Genomic DNA, 19,369 nt, shown 5'->3' on the forward strand with positions numbered 1-19,369 from the left:
AACCGCCATCACTAGACATAATGAGGAGGAGCTCAATGGAGAAAATGAACGTGCACTGATCTCCATGCCAATCCTAGCACAGAAATTCAAACCTATATTTTCCAAAGATTCGAGCAAGTCGGCCCTCTTTAGTTTCCAATTTTTTTTTCTAAAAACATCACATCGAATCTTTGGACACATAAATGGAGCACTAAATATAGATGGAACAAAAAAACTAATTACATATTTATGGGAGAAATCGTGAGATGAATCTTTTGAGCCTAATTAGACCATGATTAGCCACAAGTGCTACAGTAACAAATATGTGCTAATGACGGATTAATTAGGCTCAAAAAATTCGTCTCGCAGCCTCTTGACGGAATCTGTAATTTGTTTTTTTATTTGTGTCCAAAAACCGCTTCCGACATCTGATCAAACATGTAACGTGTCATTTCTTGCAAAATTTTTTGCAATCTAAACGCAACCGAAATGTAGCATTTCCAATTTTTTGAATGGTAAAAATATACCGATGGTCCTTACCTTGGGCCAATAGATTATATAGATCCATAAATATGTAAAATGTATATCTAAGTCTTTAATTAATCTTGATTTAATGTATCACCTGGTGTTAAAACTAAAGATGACGTAGCCACGGTTCTAATGTAGCCATCCATGAAGCACAAAATTATCCATTTAAGTGTCCCGCTATGGTATACCTCAAAATCAACCAGCAATACACCTAAATCTTTTGGCGTATGACTTAATATGTTTAGAGTTGTTCAAGATAGCAGGAACTAAAGAGAGTTGGTTAAAAATGATCTTTCTCCATGCCAACCCAAGTATCTCAAGTCATCAGTAGTACTTCAGTAGACATGAAAAGAAGGAGCTCAACTGTGAAAATAAACATGCACGAATCTCCACACCAATCCTAGCACAGAAAATTCAACCTGTATTTTTTCTATATTCGAGCAGATCGAAATGTATTTTTTTCTATATTACCAGGTTTCTTATATTCTATTTTCTTATTGTTGTTGCTCACAGTTTGGAACCTAGTTAGGAACTCCGTTATCATGTTGGTATAGTTATGAGGATATAATCTTATGTCCTAGTTGTATTTTCATGTGGAATGTAGGGCAAGCTATTTTCTTTTATTCAATTAGGCCCGAATTCTAAGATTCTTCAATTATTTGCGCCTCATAGGACTAATGTAATGTTCTAGAAGAGCTTTAACTTAATATAGGTAAAATACGAACTATACCCTCAATATTACTATTTTTTATTAATGTGATACTTCTAGATCATATTTTTGCACTGACTCTTTCTCTTAATATTACTTATTTTAAACACAATTTTAAATGTTTCTAAATTGTATTTCTAAATTGACTATTCACTAAATATTGATTGTTGTTTATTTTCTAATCGAAATTTGGGATTTTCGTAAAATGCATTTACCTATAGACTTTTTTACTTTTAATTATTTTTAATTCCGAATTTGTATTTGTAATTAAAATCTATTTTTATTTTTAATTAATGTGGGATTTTCTAGCTCACAAGGCAAACATGGTGCCTCTTTCTTTTATTTACTTTATTATTATTTACTGTAGGATAGATGTAGAACAAAATATGTGCTTGTTTATCCTGGGGATGCCCTCACTTGAGCAAGTAGTACCATTCAATGGCGATTCAGCACTGTCGTTTTCTTGCACCCTGGGAGGTGAGGCTGGAAAAAGATTGATCTGCATGTGATAGGATCCGAGTTGAATGCAGTGGCCATTGCTGAATCGAGTACCTGCTGAGTTAGTCACGCACGCATTCTAAGCATGCATCTGGTTATATCAGTATATATCACTACTGCTACCAGCATTGGTGCTAAATTTCAGTATAAAGGATGGTGACTCGGCAATAGCTGAGTTCCATGCACAATGCATGGAGTAGCCCTGTCTTCCACATAGGACTAAGCCACTCAAAGGGAACTATTCTCACAGTGCAGCGCATGGTTTCAGGTGGGATCGAAACTTTTTTATTTCCCTGTTGCTGTGCACTCCCCTCTCTCCGTCGCACTCTCTCTCCATCCTCTCTTCTATATCTCTCTCTCTGGCGCGGGGAGGTGGCAGACAAAGTGCGTGGGCGGCGGATCCATTCCGGCCGCGGTGGACGGAGCTCGGCGGCGGCCGGCGGACCAAGCCGATGGGGGCGGATCTCTCCAGGCTGTCTCTGGCGACCGGCGCGGCGGCGCGTCGGCACAGCGGCGCCTCCCCTCGGAGCAGCGGCACATCCCCTCGGCGGCCCGTGGCAGAGCTCGGCGGCAGCGCGACGGATCTGGGCCGCCGAGCTCCGAGCGACCTCGGCGGCGGACGACGGTCGTGACCTCGGCGACGACGGACACGGCCCGGACGACAGATTTGGGCCACCCAGCTCCGGGTGACCACGTCGGCGCTAGCGGCAGGCGATGGGCGACGGTCGTGACCTCGGCGGTGACGGACATGGCCCGGGTGGCGACCGACGACCTCGACGGGCGACAGCCATCGCACGGGTGACGAACCGACCTTGGCGGCCTGTTTCCTCTGTCCCACCTTCTGACGCTCGTCTGACACCTTCTGACGCTCGTCTAACAAGGCTCCGATACCTTCTGCAAGCTGCGCGCTGCTCTATAAGGTGACGGTGTATGGCTAGCTGTCATGTGTGCGCCGACGTGGTGAGCTACTCGCCACGTCGCCGCACTGTGCATGACCTGACTCTGTGCAAACTGCATTTCTGGGAACTGTATGCTAGCCTTGAAAGCGAGCCAAAAAAACCCTCTACTGCTACCATGCAATTTTTATTTTTTGTTTGAAAGAACAGCTTGAAGTGTGCAACTGTAGTGTTGAGTCTTATGTGCAACGAGGTCACTTTTACGCCACTTTTTTTTGGGTTTTCACCGAGTTTTCAGAAACGAATCTAGAAAGGACATGCCCTGCTAGTGTATCAAATGCTGATGGCGCAAGCTCTTGAAAAGAAAAGACGAGCTAGCAATGATGAGCATACCTCCAAGGCTACAAAAAAGTTTTTCTTGTCTTACTATCGGACAATGCAATGCTGCATTCCTTTGCATCTTCTTGGAAAATATTTCGGGCGGCTACTCCCTAGAGCATTTTAGAAACCACAGTTGTTAACGGTAGTAAATTCGCTCTGACCAGTCTCAATGCATAGTTTTCTAACATAGTTATCAAGACTGTAAACTAGTTAATCGAGTTAAATGAGTTTTATGCGAATGAAACTTCTCTCTCATCTCATAAAACTCCCTCATTTAATAAACATGACAAGTCAATAATTTTGCTAATGATACAACTTATTTAATGTACATGGCATCCCATAAAATATAAATTAAGACTGACCTAATAAACAACGAGGTAGCCAACGTTAAGCTGGGTAGCAAAGTACTACTCGCAAAGACCAATATAATATAGATACCAAAAAAAATGTTCAATCAAATTAGCAGTCAGTTTGTACTAAATTAGTAAATGAGCTACAATTGGTTGCAGACAGCATGTGGCAACTGGCAAGGGGGTAAACCATTTGCTTGAGTAAAATAGAAGAACATGATTTTTAGAAAATGACTTGTTCTGTTTCTAACTTATTTTTTTATCTAATAAAGTTGATTGTCGTATCATGTTCATCGTGACCGGAAGAAGCACACGTTGTTTCATTGTGTGTCCTTCCCAGAGCAAAGGAACAAGGGTGGTGCGGTGGTGATAGAGAAGGCCGCCGGTTAGTAGCTAAGGGTTGTTCTTGGGTTGATCATGTTTTGTTGTTGCATTTACTTAATTTGGTTGGGATCATAGGGCGAGTTATGACTTGTGAAGATTAAGGTGAATTCAGCAAGATGCTTGTGTCGATATATATTTCTCTTATCCATATATGTTTTGAAGTGATTAGATGTAATTGCTGATGGTACTGAATTAATATTCATAGGCAATGTGATGTTATCGAACTTTCCGTTTAAGTATTTTTGATATACGACATGATCGAATTAAATCTCAATTGGACTAATTTTAGGAAAAATAAATAATCTATTAATAAAAATATTATGATGCTAGTTATGCTGGGTAGCAAAGCACCAAGAAGAGGCCCCTTTTCCACGAATTAAAGAACACTTAATTATCAATGTGGCTTGGGCATTTTCAACCCTCCTGCGCTTGATGGAAAACGAACATGACACCCTTAATTACACCATAAGCTTAATTATGCTCCAAAATAGTAGTACTAAGCTACTAGCATAAGAAGCAACTCTCACTTCCGGATGCAACATCTCCAAAACCAACTTATGTGATGGATTCAGCATCACCATCAGCTCTGAATCTCTGTACCTCAAGCCAAAACAAACACTATCAGAATTCCAGAAATCTTTCATCGTCTCTCCGGGAGCGAAAAATCCCAGCATTCTCACGGATCCAGTGCCCTACTCCTCCTGTCGCCGCCGGCGCACCTGCACCTCCAGTTCAATGGCTTGTAGTTGGTGGAGCTCTCGTCGACCCTGTCGCCGCCGGCCCTGAAGAAGAAGAAGACGCGGAGGCGGCCGGCCGCTCTGTCCTCCCGCGGCGCCACGGGCACCTGGACCGCCTCGCACCGCCCACACGGCGCGCACTTGCCCTCGCACCGCGGCGGCCGCGACCCGATCAGCGCCGCCGACGTCGCCGCCCACCCCTTCCCCGCCGCCTGCTCCACCTGCATCATCGTTGCACACCCTAATGCTGCTCAGGTGCTCGTTCATATGTGCCAAAAAGGGAGAGGAAGATTTGCGTTTTGCAGCACGAAGAGATCGCAGCAAGAATTCGTCTTTACCTCTGGAGGATCCTTGATCTGGCGATGATGCAGCATTCTACCTGGAACAGAGTTGGCTGCATCAGAATTCATAGAGACAGCTTTGCTTAGGTTAGGTTCAGCTCAGGTGTGCAAAAAGAATTCATTTTTGCGTACCTTCGGTGGAGTGCAGGCCAGGAGAGGAGAGCAGGAGGAGAAGCAGTGATGAGGAGTAAAGCAGCAGAAGCTCCATGACGAGCTGGAGCTCGAGTGACTGAACGTTTGCTAATCGACGATGGATGAGTCCGGGTATGCTTCTTATACCAGATTCAGTGGTCGCATTGCCAACATGCTCACTGTTCACATGTGCAGGGGGTTTCTTGCAACTGTGGTGCTGGAAGTTAATGTGAGAAAGAGAGAGATGTTTTGAGAGTGGAGGCTGTCTACAGTAGTGGTGTGCTGGCTGCTACGGATCAGGTCATTGAATGCATCTGAGTTCTGAAGCCATAAAGGCTTTGGCAGCAGTGAGATCAGGGCTGGCACAGAAGCACAAAAGTTGGGAGGAGAGAGAAGCAGCAGCAGGGCACAAGGGCTGGGTGCAGAGGTAGCATGCATAGCAATGCAAAAATGACACTGCAGAGGAAGCATGCATAGCAATGCAAAAAATGACACAAGCCATGCATTGCATGTTGGCATGCTCAGCAGGGGCACAGATTAATGGGGTCCTGGAAGCACTATTCAGTGAAAAAAATGTGAAATTATATTTGCTGCACATACTGAACTACTGAAGCTTGAGAGAAAGAAAGCTGAGGAGATGCAACAAGAGCAAAGCACTTGACATGGAACTAGCCTTGATGCCAAAGTAGGGGTGGTCCACAGGTCCAGCACCGTGTCCGTTGCAGATTCTTCCCTGCAAAATGGAATCAGAAATAGGGCCCAAGGATTCAAGAGACAACTGAATAATGATGAAGAAAGGAGCTATCAATAGTGAATAAAATTATCCAAAGGGCTTGTCTAGTTTGCAAATTTTTTTTGCAAAAACATCATATCAAGTTTTTAGACACACATTTAAAGTATTAAACGTAGTCTAATTATAAAACAAATTTCAGATTTCGTCTGCAAACCACGAGACGAATTTTTTGAGTCTAATTAATGCGTCATTAGCACATGTTGGTTACTGTAGCACTTATGACTAATCATGTCCTAATTAGGCTCAAAAGATTCGTCGGACGATTTTTTCCATAACTATGTAATTAGTTTTAATGTTTATGTATATTTAATGTTTTATTTAGGTGTTTAAAGATTTAATGTGATATTTTTGAAAAAAAATTTTGGAAACTAAACAGGACCAAAAACTCAGCTGACGAGTGTGCTTGAATAGTCAGGCAAGTAGCAAAGCATCTTTGCTTCTTGCCCCCTAGGATTCTGCTTGATCTTACGAGTACAGTATATTTTCAAGAAGAGATTACCTATTTGTTGAGCCATACACTGTACACTGTAACAAGTAACAAATGCCATGATCATATAGCTTCAGTATATAGGCAGTCAAAGGACTATACAGTACTTTCTCACTGGTGTAAATGATCGTTGCAGAGGGCAACTGGGAAGGTAGTAAAGTTGTTTCAGGTCAATCTGGAAGCTTGGTACAACAGCATGAGCGGAAAAGAAGTCAATAGCCGTAATTCTCGCTATGAGTTGTCTGTTCGAGATGCAACACACAGTAGATTTTATTATTAGAGCAACAGAATGTGGTCCATTACATGCATGTACACTGTCACTCAGCTAGTGAACCTCGCAGGCCTAAAATTTATAGGATGCATACAACCAACACCACGGGATCTACTGTACTTCTCCCAGAACAATTCTAACAACCTGAAAAACATTTCTTCATCATGTTCATTTGAAACTAATTTCCAAATGGAATAGAAAATTAGAAAAATTTTGGAGAGCTTCCTCATTACCGTCACCCTCCCATCCCGACCAACGCTAATAACGAAAATGGTCGATCATATGGAAAATCACATCAGCACCATCAGAATTGAAGAAATACGTTTTGACCTGCAACAAAAAAGAATTACTCAGACGTAGCTACTTTGTATCTTTGCCTTAACCCAATGACATAATCTTGAATGATGTTTCTTGCAATTTTTGCATGGTAGCTTTGAATTTTTGACAAATATAATGCCGCCCACTAAATGTAAATGACAAAAGACAGCCCGCTGTTGAAGTTGCTGACCAGCTGGGCAAGTTGATTAAAACCTTAGCTTTAGAGTTTCTCAGGTAACGGATAGGTACACCAAGCTATCTTTAATACTCCCTCCGTCCCAAAACAATTAAACTAGATACAATGTTTGATTTTTTGTCTTATTTAAAAAAAATTATGATTAATAATTTTATTTTATTAGATGATAAAATATAAATAGTACTTTATGTGTGACTAATTTTTTTAAAATTTCTTAAAAATTTTTCAAATAAGACGGATGATCACACGCTCGACATAAAAAACCAAAAAATTGGTTTTTTTGGGACGGAGGGAGTATGTATCAAATGAAGGGCTGTTGCTATTATGGACAGCCGAGATTTTATCTGTATTGGTCCGTGACAACCTACCAACTTAAATAGTAGTCTGCTGATGTATCATCTGCGCCGTCTGGTAGAATTTGGGAAATCAACATGCATTTAAGCATAAAAGAAATCATAAAACCAAGCTCTCGATGGTGCATGTTTCTAAAATAAGTAATCAAAACTTAAACAAAACCAACTCACGAGTTTCAGTACACAAATGGTAATAAAATTCGGATGGTAGAAATAAAGAAGGTGAATATTTTTTACCAAATGAGCACAACAATCCACGTGTACAAAGTTTTCTCCAACAAAAAATACCGAGCATAAAAAAAATATTTGGCCGGGCAGAAAATAACAGACTAAGAAATAAAAAGATTGATCTTTTGTGCTACAGCTGATAAGCCGTAAAATGGCATACACACAAATGGTTTAGGGGTACTATATTTGCATTATTCATGGTTTAAAAGCCAATGTCGAACCATAGACTATGATGAAAAAAGCCCACCAAAATCAACTCTAAAATTAGGTTTTAAATCCAAAGCAGCGAAACGATGAGAAGCCTAACATAAGACAAAGGAAATTACGACATACCTGAATTGTGCTATGAGCAAAAATCCTCTGTCTACTTTTCTTGAAGCTGACATCTACCCTTTCCCATGGAATTCTGTTCAGACCTTTGAGCATCACTTCTGAGGTCATACAGATAAGAATCAGTTATTATTACCAACATAACCCACATGAAGGATGGGACAATTCGGATGGACGTAGAAATGCAGTCATATACCACATACAAAATAAAACAATTGTTTGAGTTCAATGCAAGCAAGAAAATAAACAATCCTGAAAACATAATCTCTCCTTATTTTGACACTTCAGAATCTATACATGCATACCGTCAAATCTAAACCTGGATATATGAATGCTATACCACAACATTTATCATTAGAAACAAGCCAAATGCCCCTGCTTTGCTACGGTTAAAAGAAAATATATTACAATATTACCTAAAATAAGTAAAAATATATTTTGCATGAAATGTGTTAATATTTATTTCTATAGGGAATATCCACCGTAATTTGATTTTATATGTAGCAATAAATTTAAATTTGATTTTTCTTAATGTTAAGTAGTTTAAGGAGTAATTTGATAATTTTACAATGGGAGTATGTAGGGTGACAAATCTATTGCCACCACCACTATCTTATTTTAAAAGAACTACTTTGCCATGGATAAAAAAAATTACCATAATATTGCCTAAAATAAATAAAATCATACATTTTAATGAAATATGTGCCCACCTTTTTGCTATAGAATATACTAACCTTAATTTAATTTTATATGTGGCTATCTATTTAAATTTAGTTCTTATGTAAATTTAAGAAGTTCAAGGGGTAAAATGTAAAAACTGCAATGAAGTAGGGGGAGTGATAGATTCACTGTCACCATAAATTATATGCATGTTAGTATTATTTGGAACTTATATTTTGGAGATGAAAAATAGAACCAATATATATAGGAATATTTTGAAATATTTTATACACATAAATAAATAGTTGTAAGACAATATGTAATGTAGTTGATGGATGACAAATTCACTATCACCACCATTACCTTCTTTTAAAATAGTATAGATATAGATACTCATGTAATACTACAATTTCTTAGGTTCCAGTTGCATAAAGTCCCCAAAAGAAATTGTTTGAAGCCACATCTTGCCATCTTGGTTACTCTATTATTCAGCAAGCTAACCTCAGATTATTGTAAAATAAAAAAAATCCTTAAAAAGCTTGAAGATCCAAACCATAGAATGCTTATTCTATTCAGAGGATAGCTGTTCAAAACATGAACTTTATGGTTTCTGCTGCTTTCTGGAAGAAATCCTTTGACAATAAGTACATGGTTAGAAACACCTGATGCTATGATCACTCCATTTCTGTTATTTGTTTTGCTATCAAGAAAGGATGCCACTTTCTTAACTCATGCATGAGAGCATAAGAGCTATGAACGAACATGCAAATATTCAATAGCTTGATTACAGACAAACATAGAAGTTTACACACCTTCCATTTCACTTGTAGCTTTTGCCTGATATATCATTGAATCCGAAAAATCAATATCCTGAGCCTTTGGTTCTTCCACATATACAACATGTGGATATCTGGCATCACTTATAAAATTTTGGGGCTGATGCAGGGGGCATTCAAGTGTAAGATTGTAAGAACTCTGCTACAGGCCAGTACAAACTTATAAGAAATATATAATTACCTTGGGGAGTTCATGTTGATGGCGTATGGAAGATGTTCTCCAGCCAACAATGACTGAACTTGTAGTCAAGGTTACAAACTTCAGTCTCTCTCAATTAATCCAGAAAAAAACAATTTGGGTCAAATGGATCTACTAATTATAAGTACTCATGAAAGAAGGATACAATCACTACAAATGTTTGAGTAAACAACATGACGCTTGAAAGAACAAAGAGCTGACCTGCACATAGAACAACTTATAATGTATGCAAAATAATCAGCATAAAATTTCCTCTTGTGAAAACAAGGGGAATTATTTCTACAGACAAAAACATAGAAATGGCATACATGAAATGGAGACCACCATAATCAGTAACCATTTGAAGGAGGAGTGGTGGTTTCCCATCTTCAGTGTCCTTTAGGAATAGATGTTTTCCACTCCTCCCAGCAATCCACGATAAACGATATGCCATCTTTTCCAATTTATAAGAACCACGGAGAAGGGGTATCTGCATGTGAAAATAAATAACTAGTAAAGGCATCATCTAAGCATCCCATCATTCCTTGCTACAGAGCCAGACCAGTTGCAGTCACTAGTCCACTACAAGAACTAATATATTAAATGGTAATGATAGATGGCAAGTATTACTACGAACAAGATAGCAACACACACTGAGCAAAGAAGAATACATAAATAATATTGCCGTACTGAGCAAATTCGGAGCAAAACTGAGAAAAAATCATCTTAATCATAACATGAACACACAGATGGTCATAAACTGATTTTCCATAAAATTGATTACATTAATTGGAAACTCACTTCATATATTGTTATGGGTTAGGGTTTATAGGGGGTAAACACCGCCGGGAGGATAGCCAGGCGGCGACGGCTGCTAGGGATGAGAGAGGGACTTAGATTGGGGAAGACTAACTCTAATTCATTGCTTGATTAGAATGACGATACAATCCATCCTTATATAGATGGTGAGACTTAATCCCTAAGTAACTAACTTGATCTAATCTAACTTTATCTCTTAATCCTATCCTATCTCTGGTGCTACAGTACCGCGTGTACTGTTCATCCGTCTGGGAGTTGGGCCCATGGGCTTCAATCCCTCGGCCCCTACCTATGACACTACATCCCTCCTTTCGAATTGCTCGCCCTCGAGCTGCAGTACTACTAGATTGACTCATACGACTCTCTAAATAAAACCTAACATAACTTAAGCCTTTTACATCTCGGCTGGTGACACAACTATAACTAAAAAAATCGGGTGTTGGTGCCAGCCCGTGTCTTCGTGGCAGCCAGAACCGCCGTCTTCGCCTCCGATGACCCCAGCAGTGGCGGCGCCAGTGCCATAGCCAACCGCATGGGCGAGGGCTACCCAAAAATAGCCCCTGCCCCTGCCAGCAAGGATCCCCCGGCCATCTTGCTTCAGGTAAGGGCATCCCAGAGGAAGCAGGTGCAGCTGCCCTTGGCCGCGCACCACGCCGCACACCATGGCTTGCTCTGCACGCTAACGACCTGCCTGAATTACGCCTCTTGAATACATGATGTCGTGGGCGCATAGATGATGGATGACGGCTCGACACAATAGCCTCCATTGGGGAGGGCTGAGAGGATGGTGCCGTGGCCAGCGACGACATTGTCGTGCCCACCACCGCCGTCTGCAGATTGCACTTCTCTTCCTTCTCAATTGGCGCATGCTTCGTCCTCATTGAAGCTGCAAGTACCGCCAGGTCGGCCTGCATCCTTTTGAGGAGCCGGATGCACATGTCTCTAGGATCTTCGGTGATGTCTTCAACAACCATGGCTCTGATACCAAGTTGTTATGGGTTAGGGTTCATAGAAGGTAAACACCGCCAAGAGGATAGCCAGGCAGCGACGGCTGCTAGGGATGAGAGAGGGACTTAGATTAGGGAAGACTAACTCTAATTCATTGCTTGATTAGAATGACGATACAATCCATCCTTATATAGATGGCGAGACTTAATCCCTAAGTAACTAACTTGATCTAATCTAACTTTATCTCTTAATCCTATCCTATCTCTGGTGCTACAGTACCGCGTGTACTATTCATCCGCCTGGGGGTTGGGCCCATGGGCCTCGATCCCTTGGCCCCTGCCTATGACATATATCATCTTAAATATGGTACACGATGGAAAGATCCATATGCATGATAACAACACAAACTATGAAAGGTAATAACAATAGAGGTTCAAGATTTTGAACGTAACCTGCTTGTGTGATCTTGTTCCAAGGTGTGGTGTTGCAAAAGTAATGAAATTAATAGGATCCAAACCGGCAATTTTTCCTCGATCAATAGGTTGGTTGCTGGAAACATCAGTGACATGCTTCTCATGCCCTTCATGAGAATCTGTTTGTGTAGCACTCTCATATAGCAATGCGATAGCATATCTTGCAATTAATCCACCCAATGAATGGGCAACAAAGGAGATCTTCCGCAGCTCTGGTCTAGACTCAACAACTGAGAGCACCTTAATATAAAGAAGAAAAAGGCAGAGGTCAATTAAAATGAGCACGATGAAGAACACAACAAGGGCTAATAATCACATCATTTAAAAGCGTTACTTATTTTAAAAAGGCAGTAAAATTTATTGGCCATAGAATGTTCAATCTAGCATAGCTTCGAAGCATATCAGCCATTAACTCATCAATATTTCAATACCTCCTCTGCTAATCTTCTTCCCATCACATCAACTCCATCAAAAGTTCGAGCTGCTACATTGCATCCACTGCCTATATGAGGCAACAACAAAGATCACATTTACCGTAATGATTATGGATTGTCCTATCCAAGAGGGGATTGAACACCAACCAAACATGTGAACTACCTAATTCTCAGTTTATGTATCCAAATAAGCAGTCCAAAAAGAGTAGAAAATATGAACTGAACTTACAGCGCTGGGTGAATTCAACTTACAGTGAACAACCACATCCTCAGGATGTTTTTTAATGAAATGTTTTGCTGCGTAACGCCAATTTTCTGCACTGCACAGTTAAAAGGGGAAAAACTTTGTGAAATTTGGAAATGGATGTGGACATGTCCTTACAAAAGTGAATTAAATTGTTGCTGTTATCCTTTTGAATCAATATACAGTTTTTCAAAAATAAATGCAAAAATATAACGGTGTTGCACAGAGGGGGCGCAACACCGCGTTAGTGCATGGTGGGGATGCATTCTGCAAATTTTCTTCTTTTTCTTTCTTTTTTTGCCAAAGATGATAGCAACAATATATTTTCAAATTTAATTCTTACAGAAGTATTCTAGGAACTGTCTTAAAGTTAGACTTTTTTTGGGTGGGTGGGTGGGGGGCTGGTTGTGTGTGTACCCAGCACATCATCAACCTTACAAGTAGGGATGTGCCAAGACTGCAGCGAAATTCATCACATTATCATGTATCTACATATATATTACTGGATAATACCCTTAGTGAGCAGAGACTGTCCTCGCAATCTGCCCCAGATCATCTGGGCCCACAGAGTCACTCACACACCACTAGTCGGTGGCATGAGTAAACACTATAGTAACTGCTACAGGAATCATTCATGGAAGAGAGATTCCATTTTCCTGATATTATTGAGGATGCAAGTGCTCGCAAGTCACAACTTAAACATTTGTTGCAGGTGAAGCATTGAAAAGATTCAAGGGCAAAGTTTCGAAATGTGGAAGCGCCACTGACCGCAGAAGTACTTCTCAAATCCAAAACTAATCAGGGAATGCTGCCATGCAGCTGATTCCTCCGTTTGAAAATTCCCAAGGTGCTCTGTTGGGATCATCTACAGCATCCACTGCACCAACATACCATCTGAACCCAACCAGCCTGATACTTTTCAGTTCAAAAGCATAATTTTTTTTTTGCTGACACACCGTGTATCCTTGATTCATTATGAGAAATAATAAACTAGGATGTCCAACGGAATCAACACATTTCACTACAATCCTAAAACTACATGAACTCCAGCTCTATTTTCTCCACATAATCGTTTAATCGAACAGTTAGCTATTCAAATCAAGGAGCTGATGATCAGTTGAGCGAATATAGTCTTGAGGCCAGAAGTTCTCTTGACGAAAGGAAAGCGCAAAAAGAAAGGCACAACGAGAAAGGGGGGAAGATGCCGACGGATCATCACCTGCCGACGATCCCATTGACCGTCACGACCAGATGCGCCGGTGCCGGCCTACTCGCGCCGCCGCCCCCCTCGCCGGCGCCGTAGCCGGACGGGCCCTCGTCTGCCGCGGACACCGTGAAGCACCCCGGCCGCGGCAGGCACGCCGCCCCCAGCCGCCGCAGCAGACGCGGGCTCTTCTTCTCCGCATCTCTCTTCTCCATTTTTCTTGCTCCCCTCCCTCCCTCTCTCTGCAAGACTCTGACTTGGCCGCTCCCGCGGCTGCCGGTTCTGTGACTCTCCTCTTATAGGCTCATGGGTGAGGTGAGGTGAGGTGAGGCATGGCGGCGCGGCTCTCCTCTGCACAGGAGGGAGGCAGCAGCGGCTCGGCTGCTTCCGTCCCGCGCTCGCCGCCCTGTTCGCGCGGTTTTTGATCGGTCGTGCTCGCCGTGCGGTTTTCTGTTGGTTTGTGCCGGGAAGAAAAGGAGCAGCCTTTTTGTTTTTCTCCCTTCGCCTTCCGTTTTCTTGCCTTTTTTAGCCCTCCGGGATAATGGACGCATCGTCAGCACGTACCAGAGATGGACCTAGAGCTAATTTTCTTGGATCCCAAAACTCCACTTGCATTGCCTTTTTTTTTCCCCTCACTCTTAACATGTGTGATGTGTTTGTCTTTGGTCCCAAGCCTGTAAAAAATGCGCACGCCAACACAGCAAAATGAGCGTTTCTTGTGGTTCAGCACAATGAAGGATACAAAATGTTCTAGATAGATAGAGAAGCCCATTTTAGTACCCCGTTTTCATTAATACATCCCCAATAACCCATTTTCTTTTTGATTCTAGAATATAGCACTGATACTCTTTGTCGTCATGGGTTTGCATCACTCAGCAGCCCGTTTCAATTATTTGGAACGATTTTACCCATATAATATAATACTACTGGAATGTGGAAAGTTGTGGGTAAACTAATTGGAGGTTGACAGTAGGGGAAGCAAACACGGCAACCAGAAATTCAGAGTCCAACACCAGCATTCACCGTTCCAAATCTAGAAGGCCGGAAGAGTATGTCCTCAACAAACTGCAAAATTTCAATTGATTGACTGATTCGGTCACCAGCCCCTTTTTTATTTGCCTCTCTCTAGAAGCGGACGGCAAGACAGCAAGGCCTCATGATGCAGATAATGTCTTCAACAGTAGTACTCCTACGTATGTTCTGATCATTTTCCGAAGAAACCTGAGGAGAGCGTCCACGTAGCGCTCTAGAGTTTTCTTTGAGAAAACTGAAAGATAACAAGGGAGGAGTGGTCTTACGAGTGGTTAAGATTTAGCTGAAATCTGCCTCTGAAGACTTATTTTAGCGGTCGGTGACCTTCACGGCAACAGGCTCGCTGCAGTAGGGGCAATCTCCAAACAGCACATCAAAAGACCTGTGAAGTGCCAACGGGTGAGAATAGATAAAATGCGAGAAAATAAGCAGGTCACACACCAGTGCATATGGAGGTTGTACAAGGGCTGCCTTAGGTGTTCATCATTTTGACGTACTGCCTCGTTGTAGTAATCGCGCGTAACCAGTCTCTCAGGCACACAGAATGGAAAACTCTACTACAGCTCGGGTTTTCACATGTGTAATCTGCCGTGCCTCCGCTGTGAGTCCCAAGTTCATCATCTTCAGAAGCAGACTCAAGGATTAGGGTCAGGAACCAATGTCAGACGGAAAAGGTTGCAAGAATAGACGGAATAAATCTGCTCACCAATTGGCAGATGCTTGGCATAACATATTCCACAATCAACTTGATCGTCATCTTTGATGTTGACTGAAGGTGGTGGAGGCAAAGCAAAATCCAAGACGGTTGACAGGTTTTCATGGAATTTCTTGTCTGCGCTCCTAAATTTAAAATAGATTTATTATACTTGCTGTATTCCTACTTCATAATTACTAGGAAATGCACAATGAACTATCCTACATGTCCTAGTGTTCAGTAAGCATAGCTAAGCAGGTCAGTACAAAATCCAATAGCTCATAGCAAAAGTTATCAGGGAAATGTATAGCATGTATATAGCAAAGCTGAGAATATACCACTTCCTGCGATTTTTTCTCCAATTAATTATCAGTTTGTCCAGTTTCCCATCTGTTCCCAGGAAGCGACACCTGAGAAAGAACTGACCATCAACGATGATGTGTTTGAAGTACTGTAATGACATCGAAGTGTCATAGGTAGGGGCCGAGGGATCGAGGCCCATGGGCCCAACCCCCGGGCGGATGAAGGCCCATGGGCCCAACCCCCGGGCAGATGAAGTCCCATGGGCCTCGATCCCTCGGCCCCTACCTATGACACGAACTTACTCCGGCAATGATCTAGGCTTCCGCGCATCGACATGTAGTAAAACATAGCAATCATCACCTAGCAGTATGTGTCAATACACAATTTAAGCACAGAACGCCAAAATGAGTGAAACTACTATTAGGTCAGAAAAAATAAAGCACATTACCTAAAGCTATACGGCGATGACACATAGCATAGGTTGGCTTTGCTGGATCAACAACCCAAAGAACTTTATCAATGTCATCCATTATAGACCAGTAATCTTGCAACATCTTCAGGTGCTATTTGTGTACAGCGTGCAAGATGGCACACACGATGTAACAATTCGATACAGTTGCACATGAATAAGAAGTTCATAAGACTGAATTCACTAACAGGCATTTTTTAAAAAAGAATAAAACATCTTCGCCTACCTCTTCGAACTGGCAGAGAACATCTTTTAGCCTTGAGCCTTTTGACCACTGTATTTCTGGTAAATAAGGAACATCCTGTAAGAAGCAACCAAGTTAAATGGCAGAATTATCCAATCCAGTGTACCAGACACATATTGACATTTTACAGAATCACGAAAACAAATGAGAAAGAAGCATTTGCATGTTTGGCGAAATATACTGCCACAAGGGAAGGACGACATGTAGGGTAGTTCATTGGCAACGTGATCTCCAGTAAATGGTTCCGTCCCTGGTCATCCCTGAAACCAGAAGTAATATAAACCATAAAATAAAAGTAAGAAAAACATAAAGTTACTTAAACTTTCTAAGAATATCGAGTGGGTGAGGCGCGTTTTGATTATTTTTTTAATAAAGTTCTGAAATGCTTCCATTCAGCTCCCTTCATTAGCTCATTAAGAAAGACGTTTGCCGGACAGTTTAGCAAACAGCGGGATGTACATGCACTGGAGTTTCAGTGTCTCACTAAATAATAAAGATGTTTGCCGAACAATTTATCAAACAGCGGGATGTGCATGCACCGGAGTTTTCAGTGTCTCGCTAAATAATAAAGATGTTTGCTGAACAATTTATCAAACAGCGGGATGTACATGCACTGCAGTTTGGAGTTTCAGTGTCTCAACATCTAAAACAACAATAGTTTCTCCTCAAGTCTATAGCATGGTTACTGAACCAACTTCTACTGTCAATGCTACATGAGCCATACCACAAAGCCATAGACCAGGATCCTTACAGGACGCGGAAGATCAGGCAAGACACTCCGCCGTCGCCCTTGCCGCTCACCAGCCGCTCCCACCCGACCTCTTCGATCTGCAGCCACAAAAGGACAGCCAATCCCATCAAACACGACCGACGCAGCGACGACGTGAAGCAGGGCAAGGCAAGATCGCCCTGCCCGCTCGCTCGTTTGCCCGCCGCCGTTTCACCCGGCGCGGGCATTTCGTCGAGCGGCTGGCCTACCTGCGCGAACACCGAGCTGTAGAACGCGGCCGGCCGCCGCGGCGCTTCCCCCGCCCCTTCCCGCGAAACGTCCGGCTCTACTTCCGCGGCCGCCGCGTGCGCGGAGCCGCGCGAGGGCGTCGCGTGCAGCGCCATGGCTGGCTGATCCCCACGGCGCGGCGCAGGGCCGGCCGCAAAAATCAACAGCTGCCGAGTTGCCGACGCAGCCGCTTCGTTTTGATCGTTTTTCCCCCGAAACTCACCGCGCTCCCCCGCCCACAAACATGGGGTTCAGGCCGGACGAGTCGGCCGGAAGTGGAGGTGTCGAAGGGAAGGTATTGGGCCCTGCCCTCGCCGGCGGCTTGCCGGAGCTCGACCTGCGCTGCGCCGCCTACTTGGCTACTTGATCTCACTCAGGTTGGGCCGGAGGAGAAAAGTCGGCCCTGTTCGTTCTCTTCTAGATTTTGGATTTGATGCAGACACATTTTCCAAGTTGCTAAATCATGCGTTCCGTGCAAAAAGAAATTGTCTATAAAAGCTCCTTGTTTGATCTAAAAAATTTAACTGCTCAATTTGTTAATTCGGTCCTTTATATCATCAAATATTCCAAAAATCCATAATCTTAGAAGAAAAAATCGTGTCGGTTAGTATAATTTTCAGTCAGGTCTTTACCATGTATGTTTTATCTTAATCCAAGCATCTTTAAATTTTATTAGTTTTATAAAGTAAATTATTGAAATATTTCTAACAAAATATAGATATAAAATAAAAAAAATAAATTATTTATTTAATGAAACTAGCTAGCATGGTATATTTTAGTATTTTTATATAAATTTTATCATACTTGTGTAAATGACGGTGCGTCGCTGACAGTAGGGATGTACGCGACATTTGCACAAATGAGGGGCAGAGGTACAACTTGCTAGAGGTGGTGGGGAGATGCGAGGTCGACTATGGCTAGTTGGTCACATGCCACAAGCGGTAGAGGCGTGCCTCATGTGCTTTCTTCAAGCGTCTTTGCACCATACACCACATGTCTATGGCATTTGCCACCTATTACCCTCCACCACCGCCTCACTAGCTCGTTGCTGTTGTGAGAGACAATGTGTCAGATTCCACCGTCATCTATTGCAACCAAGTCTTTCATATGGAACCCCTCAATTCTTGCTGGATTGGCATAGTACTGACTTAGAAAAATGATGTCTCGGATTCCACACCTTATATCATTGTTGTGTCGTCCACCTCAGCATCTTCTTCCACCGTTTCAAAACCCTACATTATTGCCTGACTAGCTCGTCACTGCCTTGCAAAAAGAGGGGGACTAAGAGGGCTAATGTGGATGTCATCTTTAAAAATAATTAAATTTCCTAGCTAATAGGTAGGTCCTTTTTCAAATTATCTTTGTTAACTAGACAAACCGTTCTGCCATGTATGTGGCACATATTATAAACCCTTTGCTAACTGCAGTACCCATGTAGAATGAAACCCTAATACAAACCATCGAGTTAAGTTGATCCAGTATTACTCCCTCCGATTTTTTTTTGACGTCGTTGACTTTTTCATCTAGGTTTGACCTTCAAAAAATTTATATAACTATTGACTATTTTATTATGATTTGATTTATTACTAAAGTAACTTTAAATATAATTTATAATTTAGTATATTTAAACAAAATTTTTAAATAAAACAAAGGGTCGAAATAAATGAAAATAACAACCGCCTAAAAAAAAACCCGGAGAGAGTAGTTTTGAGTCTCATTTGACGTTTGGAACATAAGAATTGGGCTAAACATATTGTTCATGGAGTCAAAGTGGGCGCTTTCCCTTTCCCAACCAACCAAAAAGCGGAGCCGACACATTAGCCCAAACGGCCCAAACTAGCGCTAGGTTTCGTAGTTGCCGCATGGCGGTTGCGTTACCAACGTACGCGCCGCCTCGCCGCGCCGGCTCGCGACCCCCGTCGC

General features: G+C 42.1%; 2 protein-coding genes across 2 annotated transcripts; both read right to left on the bottom strand.

Annotated features, from left to right (window-relative positions):
* Window positions 1–4,056: 4,056 nt before the first annotated feature.
* LOC107303865 (EPIDERMAL PATTERNING FACTOR-like protein 2) lies at window positions 4,057–5,199 on the bottom strand. Its single transcript, XM_015835104.2, has 3 exons — window positions 4,936–5,199; window positions 4,801–4,856; window positions 4,057–4,683 (listed from the first exon to the last, which is right to left on the bottom strand). The coding sequence occupies exons 1-3, from the start codon at window positions 5,009–5,011 to the stop codon at window positions 4,402–4,404; spliced, it is 414 nt and encodes a 137-aa protein (XP_015690590.2). The 5' UTR covers window positions 5,012–5,199; the 3' UTR covers window positions 4,057–4,401.
* Window positions 5,200–6,460: 1,261 nt separating this feature from the next.
* Window positions 6,461–17,881, bottom strand: LOC102700607. Its single transcript, XM_015834561.2, has 20 exons — window positions 17,428–17,881; window positions 17,201–17,277; window positions 16,631–16,709; window positions 16,432–16,506; window positions 16,185–16,299; window positions 16,039–16,096; window positions 15,772–15,843; window positions 15,446–15,579; window positions 15,214–15,360; window positions 14,272–14,381; window positions 13,723–14,000; window positions 12,512–12,579; window positions 12,257–12,327; window positions 11,805–12,065; window positions 9,915–10,075; window positions 9,752–9,807; window positions 9,589–9,641; window positions 9,384–9,507; window positions 7,915–8,012; window positions 6,461–6,816 (listed from the first exon to the last, which is right to left on the bottom strand). Exons 1-20 carry the CDS (start codon window positions 17,560–17,562, stop codon window positions 6,745–6,747), a joined length of 2,244 nt encoding a protein of 747 aa, XP_015690047.2. The 5' UTR covers window positions 17,563–17,881; the 3' UTR covers window positions 6,461–6,744.
* Between the last annotated feature and the right edge of the window lie 1,488 nt (window positions 17,882–19,369).

The sequence above is a fragment of the Oryza brachyantha genome, chromosome 3 (genome assembly GCF_000231095.2).
Source record: "Oryza brachyantha chromosome 3, ObraRS2, whole genome shotgun sequence".
Lineage (NCBI taxonomy): Eukaryota > Viridiplantae > Streptophyta > Magnoliopsida > Poales > Poaceae > Oryza > Oryza brachyantha.

Excerpts from the sequence above, each read along its gene's own strand:
- LOC107303865 (XM_015835104.2), bottom strand. The coding sequence starts at position 5,011 with ATGGAGCTTCTGCTGCTTTACTCCTCATCACTGCTTCTCCTCCTGCTC. Across the intron at positions 4,857-4,935 it reads TGGCCTGCACTCCACCGAAG|CCAACTCTGTTCCAGGTAGA; the intron begins GTACGCAAAAAT and ends ATTCTGATGCAG. Across the intron at positions 4,684-4,800 it reads AGATCAAGGATCCTCCAGAG|GTGGAGCAGGCGGCGGGGAA; the intron begins GTAAAGACGAAT and ends ACGATGATGCAG.
- LOC102700607 (XM_015834561.2), bottom strand. The coding sequence starts at position 17,562 with ATGGCGCTGCACGCGACGCCCTCGCGCGGCTCCGCGCACGCGGCGGCC. Across the intron at positions 15,844-16,038 it reads AAGCCTAGATCATTGCCGGA|GTGTCGCTTCCTGGGAACAG; the intron begins GTAAGTTCGTGT and ends GTTCTTTCTCAG. Across the intron at positions 14,001-14,271 it reads TAGCTCTAGGTCCATCTCTG|GAGAGTCACAGAACCGGCAG; the intron begins GTACGTGCTGAC and ends AGCCTATAAGAG.